At 37.6% G+C, this 24,480-nt stretch overlaps 1 protein-coding gene across 1 annotated transcript; it reads left to right on the top strand.

Annotated features, from left to right (window-relative positions):
• Nucleotides 1–229: 229 nt before the first annotated feature.
• appl2 (adaptor protein, phosphotyrosine interaction, PH domain and leucine zipper containing 2) lies at nucleotides 230–24,467 on the top strand. The gene is made up of 21 exons (XM_055192290.2): nucleotides 230–383; nucleotides 2,636–2,734; nucleotides 6,104–6,163; nucleotides 6,299–6,370; nucleotides 6,769–6,856; nucleotides 10,577–10,618; nucleotides 10,701–10,759; nucleotides 10,837–10,983; nucleotides 13,553–13,635; nucleotides 13,702–13,854; nucleotides 13,997–14,185; nucleotides 14,585–14,627; nucleotides 14,713–14,769; nucleotides 16,982–17,076; nucleotides 17,469–17,618; nucleotides 17,829–17,884; nucleotides 17,974–18,148; nucleotides 18,232–18,268; nucleotides 18,457–18,609; nucleotides 19,412–19,459; nucleotides 21,584–24,467. The coding sequence occupies exons 1-21, from the start codon at nucleotides 327–329 to the stop codon at nucleotides 21,713–21,715; spliced, it is 1,995 nt and encodes a 664-aa protein (XP_055048265.2). The 5' UTR covers nucleotides 230–326; the 3' UTR covers nucleotides 21,716–24,467.
• The last annotated feature ends 13 nt before the right edge of the window (nucleotides 24,468–24,480 follow it).

The raw sequence follows: 24,480 nt of genomic DNA, 5'->3' as shown, positions 1-24,480 counted from the left end.
TATATTATATTATATAAATAAATATAAAATAAAAATATGTGTTCACATATCAGAAGAATGCACGTTCAAATAAAAAAAATCAAGAAAAATATCAAGATTTTAATAAAAGCTCTGCCAATTTAAAATGTAAACGATTTACGGTTTATTTACGATTTTATATACGCTACCTTGAGTTTGTTCATGAGGCGTTTTTTTCGTCATAATACAAACGACTACATTTCCCGGCATGCAACAAAAGCTTTTCCGGATCGCCTTTGCGCAAGCCGCATGCTGGGAACCGTAGTCCTCATTCTTTCATTTCGTTCTTACCGTCTGTCCCGTGAAAGATGCCGGCTGTACATCACAAATTATTACTCGAGGACGCCCTGCAGGACAGTCCGCAGGTAAACATGTATTCACTAAAGCTTATTTAAGGTTATTATTACAGTGCTTCAGTTTATTGTTCGGTTTGCATCGGGAAACTAGTGATGTAGTTATCGGGACGCGCGTATGGCTGTTGGTCGCAGTGCATTTCGTTTAAATGCATTATTATTTTATATGTATATAAAAGTTAGAATATATAAAATCGAATAAATCGATTGACGAGTCTGGTTTGCATGTCATTGCATGTGTGGTTTATTATTGGACTCGAGCCATACGCGTCGTGCTCGTAATGTCGATCATATGTTTATGAACATAACAAATAAACACGCGCATATGATGCCGCGCCCTTAAATTCGCGTACAGTTCGTTTAAAGTTGTAAATGCCCGATGTTAAATGATGTTTGCAGTAGTGCGAATAAAGAGGCCTGTATGGGAAAGTGAGATGTTGTGTAGATAATCGGACCTACGCACGTCTGATGCTTACACAACAAGACACCAGTATATATGACCCAAACATATCACCAATATCACTGCCAGATAAGATCAGGAGCAGATCAGACACATCATCATCATACTAGCAGCAACAGTTCAGAGACATCATCAGATCAGACACATCAGATCAGCTTTAGATACAGAACATTACAGTAGCATCAGTCCTGAGATATCTTTATATATATATATATATATCTCAGACACATAAGCATCAGATATGATCAGTTACCAAAGACATTTAAGATTAGTAGAACCACAATAGCATCACGCCATCATCTGAGATTACATTTACATTTATGCAAATGGAAAACGCTTATCCAAAGTCTACAGTGCATTACAAGGTATACATTAGACCTATGTGTGTTTGCAGGGTTCGAACCCATGACCTTTTGCGCTAATGCAATGCTTTAACAATGCTCTACCAGATTACATATCTGATATAATAATATATTAGATATGTCACCATCTGATCAGAGATTTTAGCATCAGATCAGTTACATGTGAACCAACACACCTGCAGAGAAACATTTGCACATGAACCACATTTGCTTTGCACTTCTGATTGGATGTCAGATTTTAAATAACACTGATGTCATCATAACATCATGATGTAATTCCCTCAAAAAAGTCCTTTAGATCGGTTGTTCGAGCATTGCGGTTCGAACAAAAAAAGCTTGAAAAGACTTGAATAAATCATATAAAAGTACATAAATTATTATGGTCACACTTTTTAAGATCTTTAAGATATTCTCACTATTAACTTACTATTAAGTACTTTTGCCTCAATATACTCCTAATTACTGCTTATTAATACTTGGTAAAATAGTTAAGTTTAAGTATTGGCAGAAATTGAGGAGGAGTAGAATAAGGTTTTGCAGAGTCTTGCATTAATATGTGCTTTTTAAGTATTAAATAATACACTTTTTTATAATAAACAGCCAATATCTCAGTAATATTAATGCTAATGACCAACCACTTAATGAGAAGAGTAAACTACACTAGAGTGTTACCATTATTTTTATTCACTTTTTTAAGTATTTAAAGTAAGAAGGATACATAAAACATGCATTTTAATCTTAGACTTTAGATTTTGATGATAAATCCACTGTTGTATTATATATAATTGTTTTACAGTCCATACACAATAAGTAACTGTTATTAAATTACTGGAAAAAATAAGAGTAATCTCTTACTTTACTTGCTTAAGAAAAACATATTTCAATCACAGTAACTAATTACTTAGTAACAAGTTACACCCAGCACTGCTTGCAACAACTTTCAAACTATTTTGTCTGATGAGCAAGTTATGTTTGGACCAAGGTATGCAGTTTTTGCAAAAAGTTTATGCAAACTTTTCAGCGTGCACCCAAAAAATGTATGATAACTTATTGTATTTTATAAAAACATTCATAAAATTCGAGTTTGAAAACCATTGCATTAATGTGTACCATATGTTCTTTTCCATATTCTTGTGATGTTTCTGTTTAACTAATGATTTACATTATCACAAGTTTATTTGTGTGTGTCATATCCCACAATGCTTAGTGTTAGAGATTACGAACATGAGCCGACAGAAGGTGTCCGCCCTGCAGATATTGTTAGAAACACACCCATGAGTCGAACGTGATCTCTGACAGGACACACCTGTAGATACACCCAACATGTTTGACACACTAGAGATGGTTTATTGGGTTTATTTAGCAGTCTGCACTGCAGTAGAAGAATGTGTGGAATATAAATACATACTGAATCATAAGTGTGTTTGTGTTTCCCGTCTCAGACGCGCTCCCTGCTCAGTGTGTTCGAAGAGGATGCTGGGACGCTCACAAACTACACAAACCAGCTGCTCCAGTCTATGCAAAGAGTGTTTGGAGCTCAGGTATACACATGACAGCGCATGCACAATGTACTTGGACTTGGACGGCAACCAGAAATCAGTGCAAAATCATTATTCTGAAAAAAGACCCATTATGTTTTAGTCATTTGTCAGCAATGTAAATTTCTCAACTTTGACACTGATTTTCTGCTGATGTAACCCTGCTGTGCACACTGCACAAGTCAATAACCATCATAAAAGCTCATTTTCTGTCTCACTTATTGGGGCGGTTTACTGAACAGGGTTTCGATTAAGCCACAACTAGGCCTTAGTTATATTAGAACATTTAAAGGGACACTTTAAAGGGATTCAATGGATTATGCTATGCTATGCTATGTCTCTTTAAGTTGTTGTTGCAAGCATACTTTACGGAAAACATTACTACTGTGTATCTTGAGACAAAACGGTGACACTGATGTATTTTAAGTGCAAAGTCAGTGCAAGCGGTTTTCATTTAAGACAATTCAAACATGCATTTCAGTCCGGTACTAGGCTTAAGCCGTGTCCGGGAAACCACCCAATAGAGGTTAAATGGATTATTTATTTAGGCAGTCTATTAAAGTAAATATAATATGTTATAGATGTCATCATACTGTAAATAAAACCTCCATTCTATAAGCAATAATACATTTTTGTGTGATAAAAAAACAGTTCACCTAAATATGAAAATTGAACTTCTTCAGTTCAAAACAAACAATTTTATATAAAAATCCAAAGTGTTTTTATAAAGCAAAACAAAACAATATGTTTTGTAATATTTTAGTGATCATAAATTTGCGCTTGAATTGAAACTTTGAAATAATGTTCAAATGGGATGGCATGTCGATAACTAGTTGTCAATTAGTGGACATTAGCTGTGTCCCAATTTGAAGGCTGCATCTTTTAAAGGCTGCATTTCAAGACCAGTTGCGTCTCAGCACTATGTATCGGTCCTTTTTTGATAAATGTAAAATGATTGTCATATTGTCAACAGCATGAGAAATGCTGATACCGATTGTTTATTAATTAACTGCGTGAAGGCATTAAGTTGCATGTCTGTTGCATGATCCAGCATAAAAAAAAGACAAAATAAAATCTGTCAAAGTATAGTTTGTCAGATGTGCGATGGGGGAAAAAAAGGTAAAAAGTAGGTAATCACGTGAGAGATTACTTATTCACGTGAGCCATGTGGTCAGAGTATTTCGGAAAATGTCTGCGATCTGGGATTTTTTCAAAATCTCTGAAAAAAATTGGATCTTACTTTTTGCCTCTCTTATTATGTTGGTCAGTTGAATGTTAAATAGATCTAATCCATGTTCAGTAAAAATAATTTGATGCAGAAATAAACTAGCTAACAGGCCAACCGTATAGTATTGTATACAAGTGTTCAATATCGGTATAGGCCAATGTTGTCTGTTTAAATTGGTATCGCCCCCACAAATCATATCGATGCATCTTTAGTAGTAAGACTGTCCTAATTTGAAAGATGCTTAAAATTCAGCCTCAAAATGCTTCCCTCTTAGAACGAATGGATCCTTCACAGCTTTGGCTATCATTTAAAACCTATGTTAAATAAAATTGTGTATTTTGCTAAAATAAGGTCCTTGTCACTTTTTTAGTTTTATAAATTAGGTTTGGTATTAATATTTTTTCCTCTTCATATTTTCTAAATTAAAATAAATTATTTAATTATTTTAATAACCTGCCGTTCAAACTATTAGCCACTAGCAGAGCGACATGATCTCTTTCATTTTAATGAAAGCTTGGCGACCGTTGGCGACCAGATGGGGTGTGCCCAGCGCCATGACAAAGTTAAGAAAAGTTTAAAGTCGCCATGTAACGGAAGTAGCGATTGTTTTATTTTCCCCATGGTGACATATATGAGTGAAAAAACTAGGGCTGTGGACTTGAATTTCTCCATCGAGAACTGATTGGATCGTTTGAAGTTGGGTCATGTTGCTATTTGCTAATCGCTGGGATCTTTTCCTGGACCTCGCCAACCGGCCATACCATATGACCGGAAGTAAAAATAGATTGTTTTGAGAAGGGAAGAAGATTTGCGTTTTTGATAAAAGATTACGGGGATGATTTTTTTAAATTAAAGAAGCTCACAGATAAATCATTTGTAAAAAAAAAAACACCAATGTTTCAAAATTTAACTGCGACTTTAACTTTATGTAAATGATAAGCGACTTTCGGAAGCAACTACTGATAAGAGCGAAGCTGTGGAGTTCACGCCATCCGTCTCATGGCGCTTTTCCATTGCATAGTACCCCACGGTTTAGTTTAGTTTGTGTCGGGTCAGCTCACCTCACTTTGGCGTAGTTAGCTTTTCGTTGTACATTCCAATACATTTATTTATTTCTCAGTCCGCCACAAAATTAAAATTGGCCACCACAAATAGATGTTTGCACATCGCGTTTATCACTAACGTTACCTCTGTATCACATGACAGTTTCAAACACCCGCGGCGTCAGCCGACGGCGCTCCGCTGAGCCTCACTGAAGTTGCATTTAAGCATATAATGCTGACGTGCTCGTTGTTCCGCCACAAACTGCAACTCTGGAAAAAACTGTTGTGGTTTCCCTGATTCTCAATATGTGGATGTTTTTCATCGATAAAAGGGTGTGTGGGAACTAATAGCAGAGCACAGATGACAACATGTTTGCTCAAGACAGCGCAAGCTAGCCTAGCACAGGTAAAGCTAGCGATGACGCTGTTAGTGACGTTTCTTTCAGACCAATCAGTGATCTACAGTGTTTTCGCGTCAAGTTTGGTATCAGCTCGGGTCGCTTGGAACCCCAACCGAGGTGGTACGAAAAAAAGTACTGCACCTAATGGAAAAGCTCCCAAAAGTAAGCTGACCCGACCCAAACTAAACCAAATCGTGGGGTACTATGCAATGGAAAAGCGCCATCAGACAGACAACACACAGCAACATTAGTCGGAAACGTCTGTGCTGTGTCCCAACACAACTATGAATCCTCCATAGGCTAGACGGCCTCATTTCAATACGCTGCGTGTACTTCGGAGGCTGCGTCCTTCGAAGACCGAGTCCTCGCCTTCGAAAGGTCACTTCTTTCGAATAATCCAGCCTTCAAATTGGGACACAGCCTTTTCCACTACTTCACTCCTACTGGTAGTCGCTCCCGAAAGTCGTTAATCATTTGCAAGTTAAACTTTTCTCTATTTTGTCTCGTCGCTGGACACGCCCACTTCCTATCACCAACAGTCAGTCGCCGGAAGTCGGCAAGCTTTCATTGGAATAAAGGAGATTGCTCTGTCTTTGTTAGTTGCTGGCGGTGTGCATGCAGCTTTTACTCTTATGCAGGTGTTACTTTTGGCAAAAGATAATAAAATCGCTGACCAAATTAATTTCCTGTGTGTTGGCAGAATGAAATGGCCTTGGCAACAGAACAGCTTTCTAAGCAGCTCTTGGAATATGAGAAACAGGTAAACTTAAGAAAGTAAAATCAGCAATAATTTAATGATCGAGACCTCTGAAGTCCTCTGTTTGTGTTTATGAATGTAAATCAGATGTGCAGTTTGCTGTTGATGAAACTGTTGTGATGGTTTGTGCTTCTGCAGGACTTTGCTCTGTCAAAAGGAGATGAAGAGGTCATTAACACCCTGCAGCAGTTCGCCAGAAGCGTAGAAGAGGTGAGAAAGACCACCGCAGGTGTGTGTGTGTGTTTATTTGTGTGTACATGTTTTAGTGTATGAATGTGTGGTCAGCAGTCTTAGTTAGAAAGAGTGCTTTAGTGGCAGGTGTTGTGGGTTGGTCCTCTAATGATCACCTGATCTTATGACCTTCAGGAGGATCACGTGACCTGCAGCATCTTGTCAGAACAACTTCAGTGCTTACTTGATCATTTATTGGCTCCATGTACTGTAGAAATTTAGTACAGTTTTAGAAGTCGGTACACTGTTTGAAAAGCAATAATTGATATGCAGGGATTATTTAAAACATTGTGACATGTTTCATGTTGTTTATAATCATACCTGTCAGGAAACATAACATTACTTTAGTTTAAATTTCTTTCTCTTTTATTTTCTAGTTGAACTCTCTGCATGCTGAACTGGCCACTCAGATTGCAGAAAAGATGGTGTTTCCCATGGTGCAATTCAGAGAGAAGGACCTTACAGGTAAAACAAAAAGTGTTTTACAGAAGTCATCTCATATAGTTTCAACTTTGAAGTATCTGATTATCTGACAGCAGTGTAAGATGATAAGGATGTTCGGTGTAAAAGAGATTTAAAAAAAGAAGTTGTGATCTGACCTGTGATCTTAACTTTGAGCTGTGATCTGATCTGTGATCTGACTTGTGTTATGACCTGTGATTTTACATATTATTACATTTATGATCTGACCTGTGATATAATCTGTGATCTGATCTTTGATCTGACCTTTGATATGACCTGTGATATGATCTTTAATTGGACCTGTGATTACAACTATGATCTGACATGTGATCTGACCTGTGATATGATCTGTAATCAGATCTTTGATATGATCTGTGATCTGACCTGTGATATGATCTGTGATCTGACCTTTGATATTACCTGTGATATGATCTTTAATTGGACCTGTGATTACAACTATGATCTGACATGTGATCTGACCTGTGATTTGACCCATGGTATGATCTTTAATTAGACCTGTGATTACAACTATGATCTGACATGTGATCTGACCTGTGATATGATCTGTAATCAGACCTTTGATATGATCTATGATCTGACCTGTGATATAATCTGTGATCTGATCTTTGATCTGACCTTTGATATGACCTGTGATATGATCTTTAATTGGACCTGTGATTACAACTATGATCTGACATGTGATCTGACCTGTGATATGATCTGTAATCAGATCTTTGATATGATCTGTGATCTGACCTGTGATATGATCTGTGATCTGACCTTTGATATTACCTGTGATATGATCTTTAATTGGACCTGTGATTACAACTATGATCTGACATGTGATCTGACCTGTGATTTGACCCATGGTATGATCTTTAATTAGACCTGTGATTACAACTATGATCTGACATGTGATCTGACCTGTGATATGATCTGTAATCAGACCTTTGATATGATCTATGATCTGACCTGTGATATAATCTGTGATCTGATCTTTGATCTGACCTTTGATATGACCTGTGATATGATCTTTAATTGGACCTGTGATTACAACTATGATCTGACATGTGATCTGACCTGTGATATGATCTGTAATCAGACCTTTGATATGATCTGTGATCTGACCTGTGATATGATCTGTGATCTGACCTTTGATATTACCTGTGATATGATCTTTAATTGGACCTGTGATTACAACTATGATCTGACCTGTGATTTGACCCATGGTATGATCTTTAATTAGACCTGTGATTACAACTATGATCTGACATGTGATCTGACCTGTGATATGATCTGTAATCAGACCTTTGATATGATCTATGATCTGACCTGTGATATGATCTGTGATCTGACCTGTGATTACATTTACAACCTGACCTGTGATTTCATCTGTGATTTGACATGTTATTACATTTATGAACTGACATGTGATCTGACGTGCGAGTGATATGTCATCTGATCTGCGATCTGACCTGTGATTGGTTCTGTGATTTGATCTGTGATCCAACCTGTTATTACATTTATGATCTGACATGTGATCTGACCTGCGAGCGGATATATCATCTGATCTGTGATTGGTTCTGTGATCTGATCTGTGATTGGTTCTGTGATCTGACCTGTGTTCCAACCTGTTATTTAGACTGTGATCTCAGTTCGCTTAATTAACGGCTTTTCATTCGGTCCGTGTGAGCTAAACATTTTTGTGCTATAATTTGCTCTCGCGGCTATATTTCAAAATATTTTTGACCAAGTAACACTCGGGATAAAATGTAAGTTGTTTTAGATAGCATTTAAGCTTCTGAAATGATGACAAATCAGTCTGACTAAAATGATATATCCAGATGAATTTAGCCAAAATAATGATTTATTCGTTTTCATACTATATAAATACACGTTAATTTATCTACCAATATACTATTGAAAATGCCATAAATAAATACTCATGGCCTTCTGTATTGCATTCGTTTTGTACATTTACAGGTTCATAAATACTGTCTAATTTTAATTTCTTTAAGACACAGCTGTGTTCTGTATTTACTGATGCACTGTAAATTTGCACTTTAAAAACCTTCTTGTTAAGAAATTGTTCTTCAATTTATTTTAGTTTTTTCAAATAATATATTTATATAACAGAATAGTTTGTTAATCTTTCTCATAAGGGGAACGAATTATTATAATATTTCGTAATTACTTATTACATTTATTATTACTTAAAATTAGTAAAACATGTAAATGTCGTGGAAACAATTTGTTAATTTTAATTATATCCGGAGCTCCGTATCAGTTAAACTATAATAGCCAACACACAACTGTACATAACTGCGATTTATCAGCTAATACTTTAATTAAATGCAATTATCCAAGAAAACAATTTGGCTTACTTAAAAAAATTATATCGGAGCGGGATCTGAGCGGGAATTGATTTATTTGCGAGCGTGAGCGGAAAGTTAACGGAGCGCTTGCTTGGGCGGTGAGCGACTGAGTGGAGCGCTTTAACAGTAGAACGGAATATTTAGCGGAGCGTCACACCGCTCTGCTTCACTCACATGCTCTGATGGTGGACAGCCCTAAATCCAATGTAGAGATATATGCAGTATAGTCCACGCATTTAAAGTGTTTTTAGCATGTAGAACTTGTCGGCTAAAAGTCTGGACACCAAAGTCTTAGAGTAATTTTGAAACACAAAGTATTTTTGAGTTGGTGTGATTTTATTATCAAATTTGTTGTTATAAATCTTATTCCTGCCCGGTGCAGTGTAAACTTCCGAAATTTACCAGGATGCAATCGCATTCTTTCCTTCATGCAGCTGATGCACGCGCCCGGTGTGTGTACGCGCGCCCGAGCGAACGAGGGAGGAAGAGAGAGAGAGAGAGAGAGAGCTGCAGCATTGTGCTGATTTATATGCTTCTGATACTATTGTCATTTTCTTTCTAGTTTGTTTTACTAAACCGTGTCTCTGCTATTTTATACAGTACATGAACTCCAGGATTTTTTTCAACTTCTCAAAAAAAAAATAGAGTAATGGTGACAGCCCTAAATCTAATGTAGAGATATATGCAGTATAGTCCACGCATTTAAAGTGTTTTTTAGCATGTAGATCTTGTCGGCTTTATCATTTTAAAAGTAGATCACCACACAAAAAAGTCCGGACACCCCTGCTGCTGTGTGCAATGAGAGTGAGGGCCGGGTGATACGAGGGGGAGTTCGGGACAAATTGTTCAACACAACCAATTTGATCACCCACTTAAAAAATAAGCATCCCGAAGCTTACAAAGAATAAGCTTACATATCAATCAGCTAATTGATGACATTTTGCACATGGGTAAAGGTGCCCAATCAGTAATTTCTGGGAATAAATTACAAAAGTACCTTTTTTTTTTTGGAAAATAGCTCTTTATTTGATTATCATTAAAATGTGTTTTTATACAGAGATATCGGCATCGGCAAATATCGGTATCGGCCATAACAGACAAGGGTCATATCGGTTATCGGCATCGGCCAAAATTTTCACATCGGTGCATCACTAGATATGATCCATGATCTGACCTGTTATCCAAGCTGTTATTCAGTCTATGATCTGACATGTAAACTGATCTGTGATTCGACCTATGATCTGAATTTGTGATTGGTTTTATTGTCTGATCTATGAGCTGACCCATCAAATGATTGGTGATCTCACCTGTAAACTGACCTGTGATCTGATCTATGATTTCTTTTTAGAGATCAGCACACTGAAGGAGATATTCGGCATCGCCACTGATGGTATGAAAAAAAAATATTACTTTATCAATCTGATAATGTTGTAACGTTTTTTTAATAATTCAACCCATATCTGTCTCTCCAGAGCATGAAGCTGCCATGGTGAAATACAGTCGTTTACCTAAAAAGAGAGAAAACGAAAAGGTATAATTAATCTGACATCAGTTTATTGAATTAAACCCATAATTCAGAGTTCAGTAATGACCTGTGTGTGTGTACAGCTAAAAGCAGAGGTGGTGAAAGAGGTGGCATATTCCCGCAGAAAACAGCATCAAGCAGCTCTGCAGTATTATTGTGCTCTGAACGCACTGCAGTATAGGAAAAAAGTGGCCATGCTCGAACCCATGCTGGGATACATAAATGCCCAGGTCAGACATCCACCTGTCTCTGCATCACACACTACACAGATGACGGTTGATTAAGCCAAGTTTAAAGTTTTTTGTGTATACAGCAGTGTGCAAAGTTCACACCAGCCGCGGTAGAGGCGTCAAGCACGAGTGATTTCAATGTTAAGTCAATGTGAAGAGTCTGGAGGTCTCGGGGCGTGAATGAGGCGTTTAGCGCAGCGCGGTAGATGCGATTCCGCCTAATTCGCGAGTCTAGTTTGCGCAAATGGAGCGAATTGAAAAATTTGAACTTTGGCAGAAAAAACTTGCCGCTTTAACCAATCTGGAGCTTGCTCTAGTAGTGACGTGATACAGGAAACGAGTGGAGTCGCAGAAGCCCATCCCATGAAGCAAATTTCTGCGTGAATGTCGCGATGACGAGAATTTCACGCGCGAATAAAGCGAGTAAACTCAAAATGTTAACGCGGCAAACTAGACGCGGTAGACCTGAATTTGACGCCTCAAACGCGGCTGGTGTGAACCCACAGTTAGGCTACCATTAGATTTATTGTTTTAGCAATGGTACAATGCAAGAAAAACAGTTTAATCACGCACATCCATGTAAAGTACGGGTGCAGGATCAAATATATAGTACAAGTAGCAAAGAAAAAATCTGCACACCGAAGAGCTCCCATTTACATGATTTATGAAGTGGTGCCGTGACCCGGATTCGAACCGGGGTTGCTGCGGACACAACACAGAGTACTAAACTCTAGAGGTTGACCGATATGTTTTTTTCTCTGGCCAATGGTGATTCCGATATTTAGAAATCAGGGCAGCCGATGGCCGATTTTTTATTTGTACATATTAATCAAAATGTCCTCATCATTAGCAAAGATTTTAAATGCAAAAATGTCACTATTTAAGCCAAAGTATTAAAAAAAATGATGACTGGTATTTCTGAAAAGTTTTAAAACAACCTCCACACCATGCATTTATCAGACACAGATATTACCTAACACTCTGTTGTCATCCTCTTTGATAATTTTTTTACCATGACTTTTATTGCTTTGTAGGATAAAATCCTTCTTTGGTAGACCTGATAAATTATTTAATCATCATAAAGTTAACATGGTAAACGTCTAAGTTTTTTAGTTTAGACCGTTAATTAGGGCAAATCTTTCTAAACACACATACTTTCTCATTTCTGAGGCGCTATAAGTGACTGATTGAGCTGACAGTGACGTCTTGTGAAGTCATTGTTGTTTCAACCGTTTATTCAAACGAATCCGTTCAAAGGAGTCAGTTCGCGAATCGGACGCGTTGTGTTCTAATCCAGGCTGAGCAGCGCAAAACTGTAAACAAAGTCTTACTGTAACAACACGAAAAACATTTCCTCGCTGGATATGATTTGGTCTTCCGACCTTTTGCCATCGTGTTAGTTTTGTTTTGAGTAATATGTGCGAGGGAGAAAGCAGAGAGACAGTTTAAAGACAGAAAGGGTGCGCAGGCGGCTCTGCTCACTCTGTTACGAAAACAAAGATCATCACTCACTAATCACATTAAATGAGCCCAATCTTTGTGACCGCACGGACGGTGCACCGCAAGACATAAGCCCGTCGCGCTGTTGTACTGGCTGCTTATTGGGCCAATCCCGCCATCGTTTACTAAAGCTGTTTACTAAACAGCCTCAGCAAGACGCAGCGCCAGCGTCACAAGTTCTACAACAACGCTTAGGTGCCCGCAGATGCGCCTGCCTATTAATCGACCTAAGGGGGCGTGCACACCAACGCTTTTACGCCCGCGGCCGGCGCATTTTTTCAATTGTTTTCAATGGAAGCTCAACGTTTTTCAAATAAGCCAGCAGCTAGCGGTTTTCTTCCGCGCTGAAAACCGGCGCCCTGCGGTTTTTCAGCGCTGAGCGACGAGAGTTGAGAAATATTCAACTTTGGAAGAAAAGCCCCGCACGTCAATGTCAGTTCTAACGCGGCCGTCCAATCACAGTGGAGGTGGGGCGGGACAAGTATCACAGCAACCAACCGGCTCACAGCTGACGTATCAGAGCTACCGAAGCGCTTAGCTAAAGAAAGCTGGCACTCAGCTGAAAAACAGCTGGCATTCGGCGTTGTCCAGGCGTTTTCAGCCGCGTTTAAAAGTTTTGGTGTGCACAACCCTCAATTTTGCAACAAAATTGGCCAAAGCTGATTTTTTAAATATGCCAAAAATCGGCAAAATTATCGGCCCGAACGATAAATCGGTCAACCTTTTCTTACGATCAATGCCACAGCAACCCTGGTTCGAATCCGGGTCACGGCACCACTTAATAAATCATGTAAATGGGAGCTCTTCGGGGTGCAGAGTTTTCTTTGTTACTCGCACTGGTATTATGAACATTGTCTCTTTATTACAATACAACCAGAAAATCCATGAAATGTGTATGCAGTGTTAAAAAACAGAATAAAATTATAAGCTTGAGAACTTGCAGGATGTCTAATCCAATCTAATGACTTCAGCACTCAGTCTCCTCCAAAACGTTTAATGAAATATTAATTCAGTTTTATTTTCTAGACATCGATTGATATTTAAACGCATTATGGTTGAATTTCCTCAGATAAATTTCTTTAAGAAAGGTCTGGAGCTGGTTTCTAAGAAGATGGACAGTTTTCTAACCTCAGTTTCCAGTATGAATGAAAGGTAAACAGGATTCCCCAAATTGTATAATAAAAAAAAAATGTTTCTGACGCTATCTTTGTTGTTCAGTATTGAGTCTCAGTTAGATATAGATGCAGAGGTCATGCGTTCGTCTCAAAGAGAGCTCCTCTCCGCGGATGACAATGTTTACACGCCGGATTACAGTCAAGCTCCCGTGAACCGAGCCCTTATCCAGAAAGCGGGTTACCTCAACATCAGGAAGTACGTTGCTTATACACCTGCATTTGTCATCGATGCAAATAATAACCTGTCGCTTGTGTCTCGTGTACACAGAATCACAAATACTTAAATTCACAAATAATGTTTATAGCTCAATATATTAATCTCTCTCTGTGTCTTGCAGTAAAACAGGTCTGGTGACCACAGCGTGGGATCGGTTGTTTTTCTTCACGCAGGGCGGCAATCTGATGTGTCAGCCGCGAGGAGCCATCGCAGGTGGGATGGTTTTAGATTTGGACAACAGCTCCGTCATGGCTGTGGAGTGTGAAGACCGTCACTACTGCTTTCAGATCACCTCACCCAATGGCAAAACGTACGAAGACGTTTGATGCATATTACAAAAGTTAACTGTTAGTGAGAACTTCTGTGAAAGTAGCTTGCATGTAATCGAAATCTTTTAAGGTGTTTTATTTGTGAGACTTGAGCAAGATCCTCCAGCTCATCTGAGTTGTCTGCTTTGCTCTCATTGTAAGTTGTTTTGATGTGATTATAGCTGATAATTTATTCATGATGTCAGCAGTTGATCTTGCTGTCGGCATTGCATTAGCAACGCAAAGGTCGGGTTTGATCCCCAGAGAAACACACAGACTGGTGAATGATTTAACACTGATGTTATGTTTGTGAGAAAGGCAGAAAGATGGAAATGATCTCTTATAAGTGATCTTTGTGTGGTTTCAGAGTTTTCATTATTGTTTGTCTTCTTGTTTTCAAGGTCTCTGATTCTTCAAGCTGAGAGCAAAAAGGAATATGAAGAGGTATTAAACACACTTCAGTGAAACGTGTTTGAGAATAAACATGTGAAGTCTGTTTTTACATCTCTTCTTATTTTTCTCCTCACAGTGGATTTGTACTCTTAACAACATTTCAAGACAAATATATCTGACTGACAATCCTGAGGTATGTGTACATATATATTTATAAAAGCAAAGATTATAATAAATATAATCATCCCTCCATCTATCGCTTAATCTATCCATCCATCATTTTATCTGCCTATGTATCCATCCATCCTAGATTCTTCGTCATTCTATTCCTTCATCTGTCAGTCTGTCTGTCTGTCTGTCTGTCTATCTATCTATCTATCTATCTATTAGTTTCTTCATCCTTCTATTCCTTCATCTATCTATCCATCCATCCATCCAACCATCCATCAGTTTCTTCATCCTTCTATTCCTTCGTCTGTCTGTCTGTTTGCCTGCCTGCCTGCCTGTCTGTCTGTCTGTCTGTCTGTCTATTAGTTTTTTTTATCCTTCGATTCCTTCATCTATCTATCTATCTATCTATCTATCTATCTATCTATCTATCTATCTATCTATCTATCTATCTATCTATCTTTCTATCTATCTATCTATCTATCTATCTATCTATCTATCTATCTATCTATCTATCTATCTATCTATCTATCTCTTCTCATATCCATCCATCCACAGCTCCATCTATCCATCATTTTCTGTGTCTATTGATCTGTTTCTCTGTCTCTCTATACCTTCATCTATCTCTTCATCTGCCCATCCTTCTATCTGTCTGTCTGTCTGTCTGTCTGTCTGTCTGTCTGTCTGTCTGTCTGTCTGTCTGTCTAATCTCTTCTCATATCCATCCATCCACAGCTCCATCTATCCATCATTTTATGTGTCTATTGATCTGTTTCTCTGTCTCTCTATACCTTCATTTATCTATTTGTTTCTTCGTCTGCCCATCCTTCTATCTATCTGTCTTTCTGTCTGTCTGTCTATCTATCTTCATCCATTTAGTTTCTTCATCCTTCTATTCCTTCATCTTCATCTATCTATCTATCTATCTATCTATCTATCTATCTATCTATCTATCTATCTATCTATCTATCTATCTATCTATCTATCTATCTATCTATCTATCTATCTATTCTCATATCCATCCATCCACAGCTCCATATCCATCATTTTCTGTGTCTATTGAACTGTTTCTCTGTCTCTCTATACCTTCATCTATCTATTTGTTTCTTCATCTGCCCATCCTTCTATTCCTTCATCTGTCTGTCTTTCTGCCTGTCTGTCTGTCTGTCTGTCTGTCTGTCTGTCTATCTCTATCTATCTATCTATCTATCTATCTATTAGTTCCTTCATCCTTCTATTCCTTCGTCTATCTGTCTGTCTGTCTGTCTGTCTGTCTGTCTGTCTATTATCTATCTATCTATCTATTAGTTTCTTCATCCTTCTATTCCTTCTTCTGTCTGTCTGTCTGTCTATCTATCTATCTGTCTCTTCTCATATCCATCCATCCACAGCTCCATCTATCCATAATTTTCTGTGTCTATTGATCTGTTTCTCTGTCTCTCTATACCTTAATCTATCTCTTCATCTGCCCATTCTTCTATCTGTCTGTCTGTCTGTCTGTCTGTCTGTCTTCATCCATTTAGTTGCTTCATCCTTCTATTCCTTCGTCTGTCTGTCTGTCTGTCTATCTATCTATCTATTAGTTTCTTCATCCTTCTGTTCCTTCATCCGCGTGTCTGTCTGTCTGTCTGTCTATCTATCTCTCTTCCCATATCCATCCATCCACTGATCTATCTATCCATTATTTTTGTATCTATTAATCTTTTTCTCTGTCTGTCTATACGTTCCTCTATATATTTGTTTCTCCATCTGTCCATCCTTCTATCTATCGCTCCATCTATCCATTATTTTTTATCTATCAGTTTGTTTCTCTATCTCTATACCTTCATCCATCTATTTGTTTCTTGATCTGTCCATCATTTTATGTATTTATCTATTCCCCTTATTCATCAATCTATCCATCAATCATCAGTTATTTTCTGTATCCATCTGTCCATTTCTCTATTTCCTTTCTATCCATCTATCAATGTCTCTATTTATCTATTGGTCCGTTCATTTTTAACCAGACTGACTGTCTATTCCCCCATATCCATTCATCCATCCTTCCATCAGTGCATCCATCTATTCATCCCTCCATTTATCAATACATCCCTCCATCCATCCATCTATTAGTCCATCCCTCCATCTATACATTCATTCCTTGCTCTAATCAATTATTTGTCTAACAGATGTTCAGTTTCACAGTAATTCTGATGTCTGCAGATCTCAGATCAGCATGTTTGTGTTGTGTTTTACAGGCTGTGGCCATCAGATTGCATCAGACAGCACTTCAGGCAGTGACACCCATCACCAGCTTTGAAAAGAGAGCTGAAGGTTCTCCAAACCCTGATCGGTACGGTACTAACATTTCATATCTGAGAACAAGCACACTTAGATCAGTTTATTCAGATTAAAACCTGCAGTTATAGTTTTATCAGAATTACTCTTTCAAGTCCCCTGTAGTCGATCATTTTATCACTTAAAACTCTCTTTAAGCATCAGAGAAAGTTTTCCTGTGACAGAAATGTCTTCATGTTTGAATGTATCTCTACACCCTTGCCTCATTAAGTATATGCGTATCTATGAATATGCTAATTAATCCCCGCCTCACTCAATTGCACAGCTCAGACTATAGATATATATGCACATAGATGCTACATTCAGCGTTTTCAGACACACAGCTGCTAAGTCTGGTTTCACAATGCATACGTGAGCTGCTAGAGTTTTGTTTTTTCTCTTCTATAGAGCAAAACCAGGTGCCGTGGCCCCCGTGGTGTCTCAGAAGGCCCCTGCAGTTTATGAGCCTGAAGATTTGATCGCCCCGGGAACCCCAATCCAGTTTGACATTGTGTTGCCCGTCTCTGAGTTCTTGGATCAGAACCGAGCTGGAGCGAGGTCAGAGGTCAAACAGGCTGCTTAGGACAGTACCTACAGTATAACATTTTGATAATTGAATGCATTCAAGAAATATGCACATTGTTTATTGGGCGGTATTCCCTGTGTTATATAGTTTAATATTTTATGACCTGTTTTACGATGGCTTTACTGTCCATTTAGTTGTAATATTATGTTGATATTCATTGTGTTCCGGTGTGAATATGACAGACGCACAAATCCCTTTGGTGAAACGGAGGAAGATGACAGCGGATCAGACACACACGGTGAGATAACGTTTTTAATGCTTGTGACTCGTTCTTGACTGGTTTCATGAGATTCATCTGATGAGATGTTTGCTATATCTATGTCTCAGATTCGCTCCTTCAGCAGGTGTTTGCTGTGAGGTTCTTAGGGTCCATGGCCGTTCGAGCGGGTCACACACAGGAAGTGATTTATGAAGCCATGAGGCAGGTTCTCGCCGCTCGGGCGATCCACAACATTTTCAAAACCACAGAGTCTCATATGATGGTGACCAGTAACTGCATCAGGTGCGTCAGTCTGGGTTTTTCTCGGTGGTCTTTAAAAAGTTTTGTGCAAAATGTTTACAATGTTTGTTTGTTTCTCTTATCAGATTAATTGATCCACAGACTCAAGTCACTAAAATCTGTGTAAGTCATTTATTGATAATTAAATAAATATAAGCAACACTTTTAACTAAAGCTTCATTTGTTAACATGAGTAGCTCTCATATGTTAGTCACTTTGAAATAAAAGCATATTCTTAATGAATAAATGTAAATGTAATGTAAATTAGTTTTTGCGGTGACTCTTTAGCAACGACTGAGTCTCTCTTTCAGTTTCAGCTGAAGGACATCTCACAGTTTGCCGCCCATCAGGAGAACAGCAGACTAATGGGTTTCGTGTTGGAGGGGAGAGACTGGAGTAATGGATCTGATGGAGATCCTTCATTCAGCGTCTTTGTGTTTGAGAGCAACACTGAAGGAGAGAAGGTCCGTCTGCAAACCATAATCCCCAATGCTGATATCTCACCTCCAGTATCAGATTAAAGGGATAGCTCACCGAAAAAGTGGTTCCAAACCTGTATACATGTTTTTGTTCTGCTGGACACAAATGAAGATATTTTGAAAAACTTTAAAGGTGACATAGAATGATTGAACGGGGTATTTATCCTTGTTCTGTGATGTGGCATGTAGACAATTTTTGTTTTGTTTGGGTCTGTAATGCCTTAGAAGCTTCCCAAAAACCTCTCTCAAATAGCTCTATTAGGGTGGGGGATTTTAAACAAGTGGTTTTGCACCTATTTGGCTCCCCCTACTGGCTTAACTTGCAATCTCATTACTGGTTGGCTGACTTTGCTGCCACTCTAAAAATGTAGCCAATTATTTTAAAGTGAAGGGGCAGGGAGATGCCTGTGATGCCATAAGCATCAGATTTTCAGATTGGGCCGACATTTCTAAAAGAGGAATTTCTATGAGACTGAGATGTTTAGAATGTCTAGAACTTTTTGTATGTTTGTGAATGCGGGTAGACTACCATTATTCAACAAAGACAAGGTAAAATGTTTTTTCATTCTCTGTCCCCTTTAATAACCAAACAGATCCGAGGCACCAATCTATTTCCTACTATGGAAGTCAATGGTGCCCCAGATCTGCTTGTTTACAAACTTTCTTTAAAATTTCTTCCAGCAGAACACTGAACTTTATTAAAGTTTGGAACAACTTGAGGGTGACTAAATGATGAAGTCAGTGAACTTTCCCTTTAACACGTGCAGTTTGTGCTGTTTCTTCACAGATCTGCTACACAATCAACTTGGGAAAGGAGATCACAGAGGCAAAGAAGGTAATATCATAGGTATAAAATAATGTGGGTTTTTTGTAGGGATGCACCTTGTAAATGACTTGCTGTGACTGGTGTAACAAGGGTCTGAATAATTCACTTGTATAAACTTGTGTATGGTTGTAGTTATTTATCCTTATTACACGGCTTTATAAAATGCTAGATTATGATTGGCCAGTCTCGACATTCCAGGGTTCGTTCTTTTTAGATAACTATTGCTTAACCCCCTAATAAGTCCCTTGGGGTCAATCTTACCCCCAAGCCACTTTTCTTTACTTTAAAAACATGGTTCCCTTCATCTCAGTGTAATAAGATTTTGTGACTTTTCCAGATTATCTGTCAAGATTCATATAAAAAACTGGGCTTGATTTGGTAATTCTATTAAAACAATTATTACCAAAAGAGGCCCTTTGGGGGTAAAAATTACCCCAATTGAAATTAATGGGAAATGCAAAAACAATTTTTTTCTTTTTATTTGTAAAAAAAATCAATGCATCCAAAATAAATCTGAAAATGTTAACAAAGACAGGTAGGCCTGGTACTAGAGCACAAATGTTACATAGAAAGACCTGCTCAATCACACACACAAACAAACAGACACACACAAACACATAAAGGTATGACTGCCACAGAGAGCATTTTCTTTATAGAATTTGGCAAAAAAACAGCCACAGATGCAAAACAACAGGTGTATGCACGCACACACACACGTACTAACACAGACTCACAGACACACAAAGAGACAGTAAAACGTACACAAAAAGACACACACAGAAAGACAAAGTCACACACAAACACACACATGGACACACACACACACGTACATTCAGTCAAATTTCTGTGGCATTTTGTAAAAACAGACATTTCAAAATGCATCAAAACTACAAAAAATTCTACTATTTGAAATAATATTTATTTTGAATGTCCTTTCTAATGTTTATATAAACATAAATTCACAAAATGTTTCAGTAAAGTAGTGATGTGAGCAGTTGGCCACATCCAGTAAAATGAATGGGTCTCTGCTGGTCAAAATTATTTATTTCTTTTATGTTTTTTTCTAAACACCAAATGGTCGAATTCAACACATAACATCTATATCAATATCTAAAAACAATTTAAATCAAATTTAGATCAAAATGTATGTGAATTTTTCATAAAAATTTGATATTTTACAGGCAAGCTAAAAGTGTAGGTGAGGAATTGAGTGGTAAACAGGTATAAAAGTACTTCATATCTCCCAAAACACAGCATTAATGTATAGATGGGAGGTAAACAAAAAAGAGATATATAATTTGTATCATTAAAAATGTATATGTAAGGAATAATTGACGACGGGCCATTGAATTATAAGAAAATAATGCACACCCAAGGTGCAATGCGGCACGACACCGCGGGTGTGCATTATTTTCAAATAATTCAAAGGACTGGAGTCAATTATTCCGCTTATACCACGTTTACCACAAACATTGCTCTGGTGCCTATTTTTAAGACATTTGACAAGTTAGGTGTGCGGTTATCAGAAATTAATGCATACCCACATAACATTTCTCAGCCAATCAGAATACAGCATTCAACAGACCCGTGGTATACATTTTTGTAATCACTCTTTTAATTTCTGGGGTCATTTTTACCCCCAAGGAACTCTAACGTATACAGGAAAATAGGGTCTTATGAGGGTTAAAACATTAAAGGGACACTCATTTTCTAGCTCCCCTAGAGTTAAACATTTGATTTTTACCGTTTTGGAATCCATTCAGCCGATCTCTACCACTTTTAGCATAGCTTAGCATAATCCATTGAATCTGATTAGACCATTAGCATCGCGCTCAAAATAAACCAATGAGTTTCGATATTTTTCCTATTTAAAACTTGACTCTTCTGTAGTTACATGGTGTACTAAGACCGATGGAAAATTAAAAGAGATTTGGCTAGGAACTATAGGCTACTCTCATTCAAGTAATAATTAAGGACATTGCTACCGTTATCCCTTTTACGCCTTCAAATTTTCCTTTTCTCCACAAGTTCTTTTAAAGATCCCAAAAATTCAGATAAGAAAACCAGAAACATTTATAAATTCAAATTCCACGTCTACTTTGTTTAAGCCGTTTTGTCTGTGTTTTTCTTCAGGACCCTGAAGCATTGGCCCAGCTGATGAAGTCGATGCCCTTGACGAACGATGGGAAGTTTTTGCTGTTGGACAATGAGACGGGAGACAGTTCAGATGGACTCGGGCAGGATGACCTTGAGTCAGAGGCCTGATCTCATATACACACGCACGCACGCGGCTGTTTCTTCTGTCCTGTCCATGTTCAGCCGATCTCCAAACACACTACATGAAGAAATTAAACGGCACTTATTTTCCAGTTCAGATATGATGAATGCTGGTTTAAATTAATCAATTGTTTACACGGTAAAGGGTTAATTCTCCCTAAGTGAGTTACGTCAGAGAATGCAAAGCTAGCAAATAAGAAAAATAAGAATATAGCGCATGAATGATATGGCCTACTTTTCAAGATGCTTCCATTTCGATTTGTGTTTAGTGGAGGAAAGTTGTGTGTTTAGAACGAGAGATGAATATTTCGGTTAACTGTTCATTTAAAGCTGCAATCTGTAACTTTTGCCTCCATATCAACATCTCTGGTTGCAACAAAAAATTGCAGGTTGCTTGAGGAAATTTTTCCTCCTCATGTGAGTATAAGTCAACTGACAGCTTAAATGAGAAATCATTATTATAATATTTTAAATGCCTGCTCAATTATGTGATTTTTGTTTATTTTTACCCCAAAAAGTTACAGATTGCAGCTTAAAAAAAAACCAACATAATTTGGTTTATTCGTTTTAGCTATGATAGTTAAATCTTTTGTTCGAATGAAAGAAAATATCACTTTTCTGCGCTTTCTTCATTTCTGTTGCATATGAAGGTTTAAAGGGACACTCAACTTAAAAAAAAAAAATTTCTCTAGAGTTAAACGTGAGTTTTGCCGTTTTGGAATCCATTCAGCTGATCTCCGGGTCTGGCGGTACCACTTTTGGCATGGCTTGGCATAGTCCGTTGGGTCTGATTGGACCATTGGCATCGCGCTAAAAAATAACCAAAGAAAATAGTCCTCTTGGTAACTTTCAACAGCAGGGGACTATTTTCGGGCACTGCGTAAAATCATTGTGCCTCCTGCAGCCATGTTACGGCAGCAAAGTCCTTGATTATTACGCCAGAATGAGATTATAGTCCCTAGCCATATCTGCCTAGAAAATTGCAACTTTTAATTTTCCGTCGGTCTTAGTACATGATGTAACTACAGAAGAGTCAAGTTTTACATAGGAAAAATATCGAAACTCTTTGGTTGTTTTTGGCGCGATGCTGGTGGTCTGGTCGGATTCGGTGGATTGTGCTAAGCTATGCTAAAAGTGAGATGGGCTGAATGGATTCCAAAACAGTAAAAATCAATTGTTTAACTCTAGGGGAGCTGAAAAATGAGCCTATTTTTAAATAAATTGGAGTGTCCCTTTAATTGATGCGCAGATAGATGATAAAATAAAGAATATACTGTCTCATTACATTCCATTCAGATCCACTGCACCATTCCACTAATATTTATCTAGAAATATCACAGCTTTATGAGAGCACATGAACTCCTGAATCCCAATTTACATACTCGTGTAGTATTTAAGATAAGTGTACACTAACTTGTATGTTGAAAACGGCACGATACAGATGAAGCATTACTGCCAGTGCTTCAAAATGCGACCCTGGACCACATTTTTTTGTTGGTTAATAAATAAGCTTTGCATTGATGTGTGGTTTGTTAGAATAGGACAATATTTGGCCAGGATACAACCATTTGAAAATCTGTAATGTAAGACTGGAAACATGGAAATATTGAGAAAATATTGCCTTTAAAGTTATCCAAATAAAGTCCTTAGCAACAACATTAATACATTTATTTATATATTTATCGTAAAATATATCTTCATGGAAGATAATCTTTCTAAATAAACTAAAAATAGTATATTAGAATATAATAAAATAAAAAAATCTATAGTTTTGACCCATACGATGTATTGTTGGCTATTGCTACGAATATAGACGTGCGTCTTATGACTGATTTTGTGGTCCAGGGTCAAAATTTTTTTCCAAACGTGCTTCCTTCATGGGAATGTGAATGAATTGCAGCTAATTGTAAAAGATTAATAATAAATTGTAAAATGCTGTTGGATGTAAACAGTTTCATTCAGTAGCCAATAGCATGCAACTATCAGGGTCTGTGGTATTGATGCAATTTAATGCCATGGAAGTGTGATTTCATACTGATGTAGTCGCATCACACGCAAAAATACAAAGTTTTGCGATTACTTGTTACGTCTAAACGTTTGTAACTTGGGATTCAGTCCATGTTTGTGTTAAAATGCAAAATTACATTTCACGTTATTACTTTGGATTCTCATTTTTGAGCCGAAGCATCGTTCGGTTTCTTTTAAGACTTAAGTTTTAAACATACTGTAGTGTCTGTCGTTTTAGTTTTGTTTTTTAACACACGTTAAGAAATTAAACGTAAGAAACGATGTTGTAATATAATTCTAGTTTGTGAAAAATAAATTTTCTCAGGGCGGGTAGAAAACGAAGCTAAATATTATTTCCAGAAATAATTATTAAATTGCTTTTCAGACCACTACATTTTAATTTGAAGTACATTTAAATGATCTGAAGGGCTTTTTCCTCAGTATTGGGTTTATCTGAACCGCTGCATCCAGCAAATGCACAGCGCTTAATTCAAAACAGATTCATTCATGTGAGTTTAACTATTTGTTTACTGAAAGTTACAGTTGATTATAACTGTTGTTTACATTATTAAGCTAATGGAGAGATCTCTGAATACGCCTCTTTCTGAAGTTTAACCTGCGATGAGCTTAAGCATGTTACGCTGAGAAATAAAACCTGTAACTATTTACAAATGAGCAGCAATGTAACTTTTCAGAATGTAAAACTTTAATAAAGCTGTATGAGCATTTTTAATCCTCTTTTAGAG

The sequence above is a fragment of the Misgurnus anguillicaudatus genome, chromosome 6, assembly GCF_027580225.2.
Source record: "Misgurnus anguillicaudatus chromosome 6, ASM2758022v2, whole genome shotgun sequence".
NCBI classification, from domain to species: Eukaryota; Metazoa; Chordata; class Actinopteri; order Cypriniformes; family Cobitidae; genus Misgurnus; species Misgurnus anguillicaudatus.
This window is presented reverse-complemented; position numbering and strand designations above follow the sequence as displayed.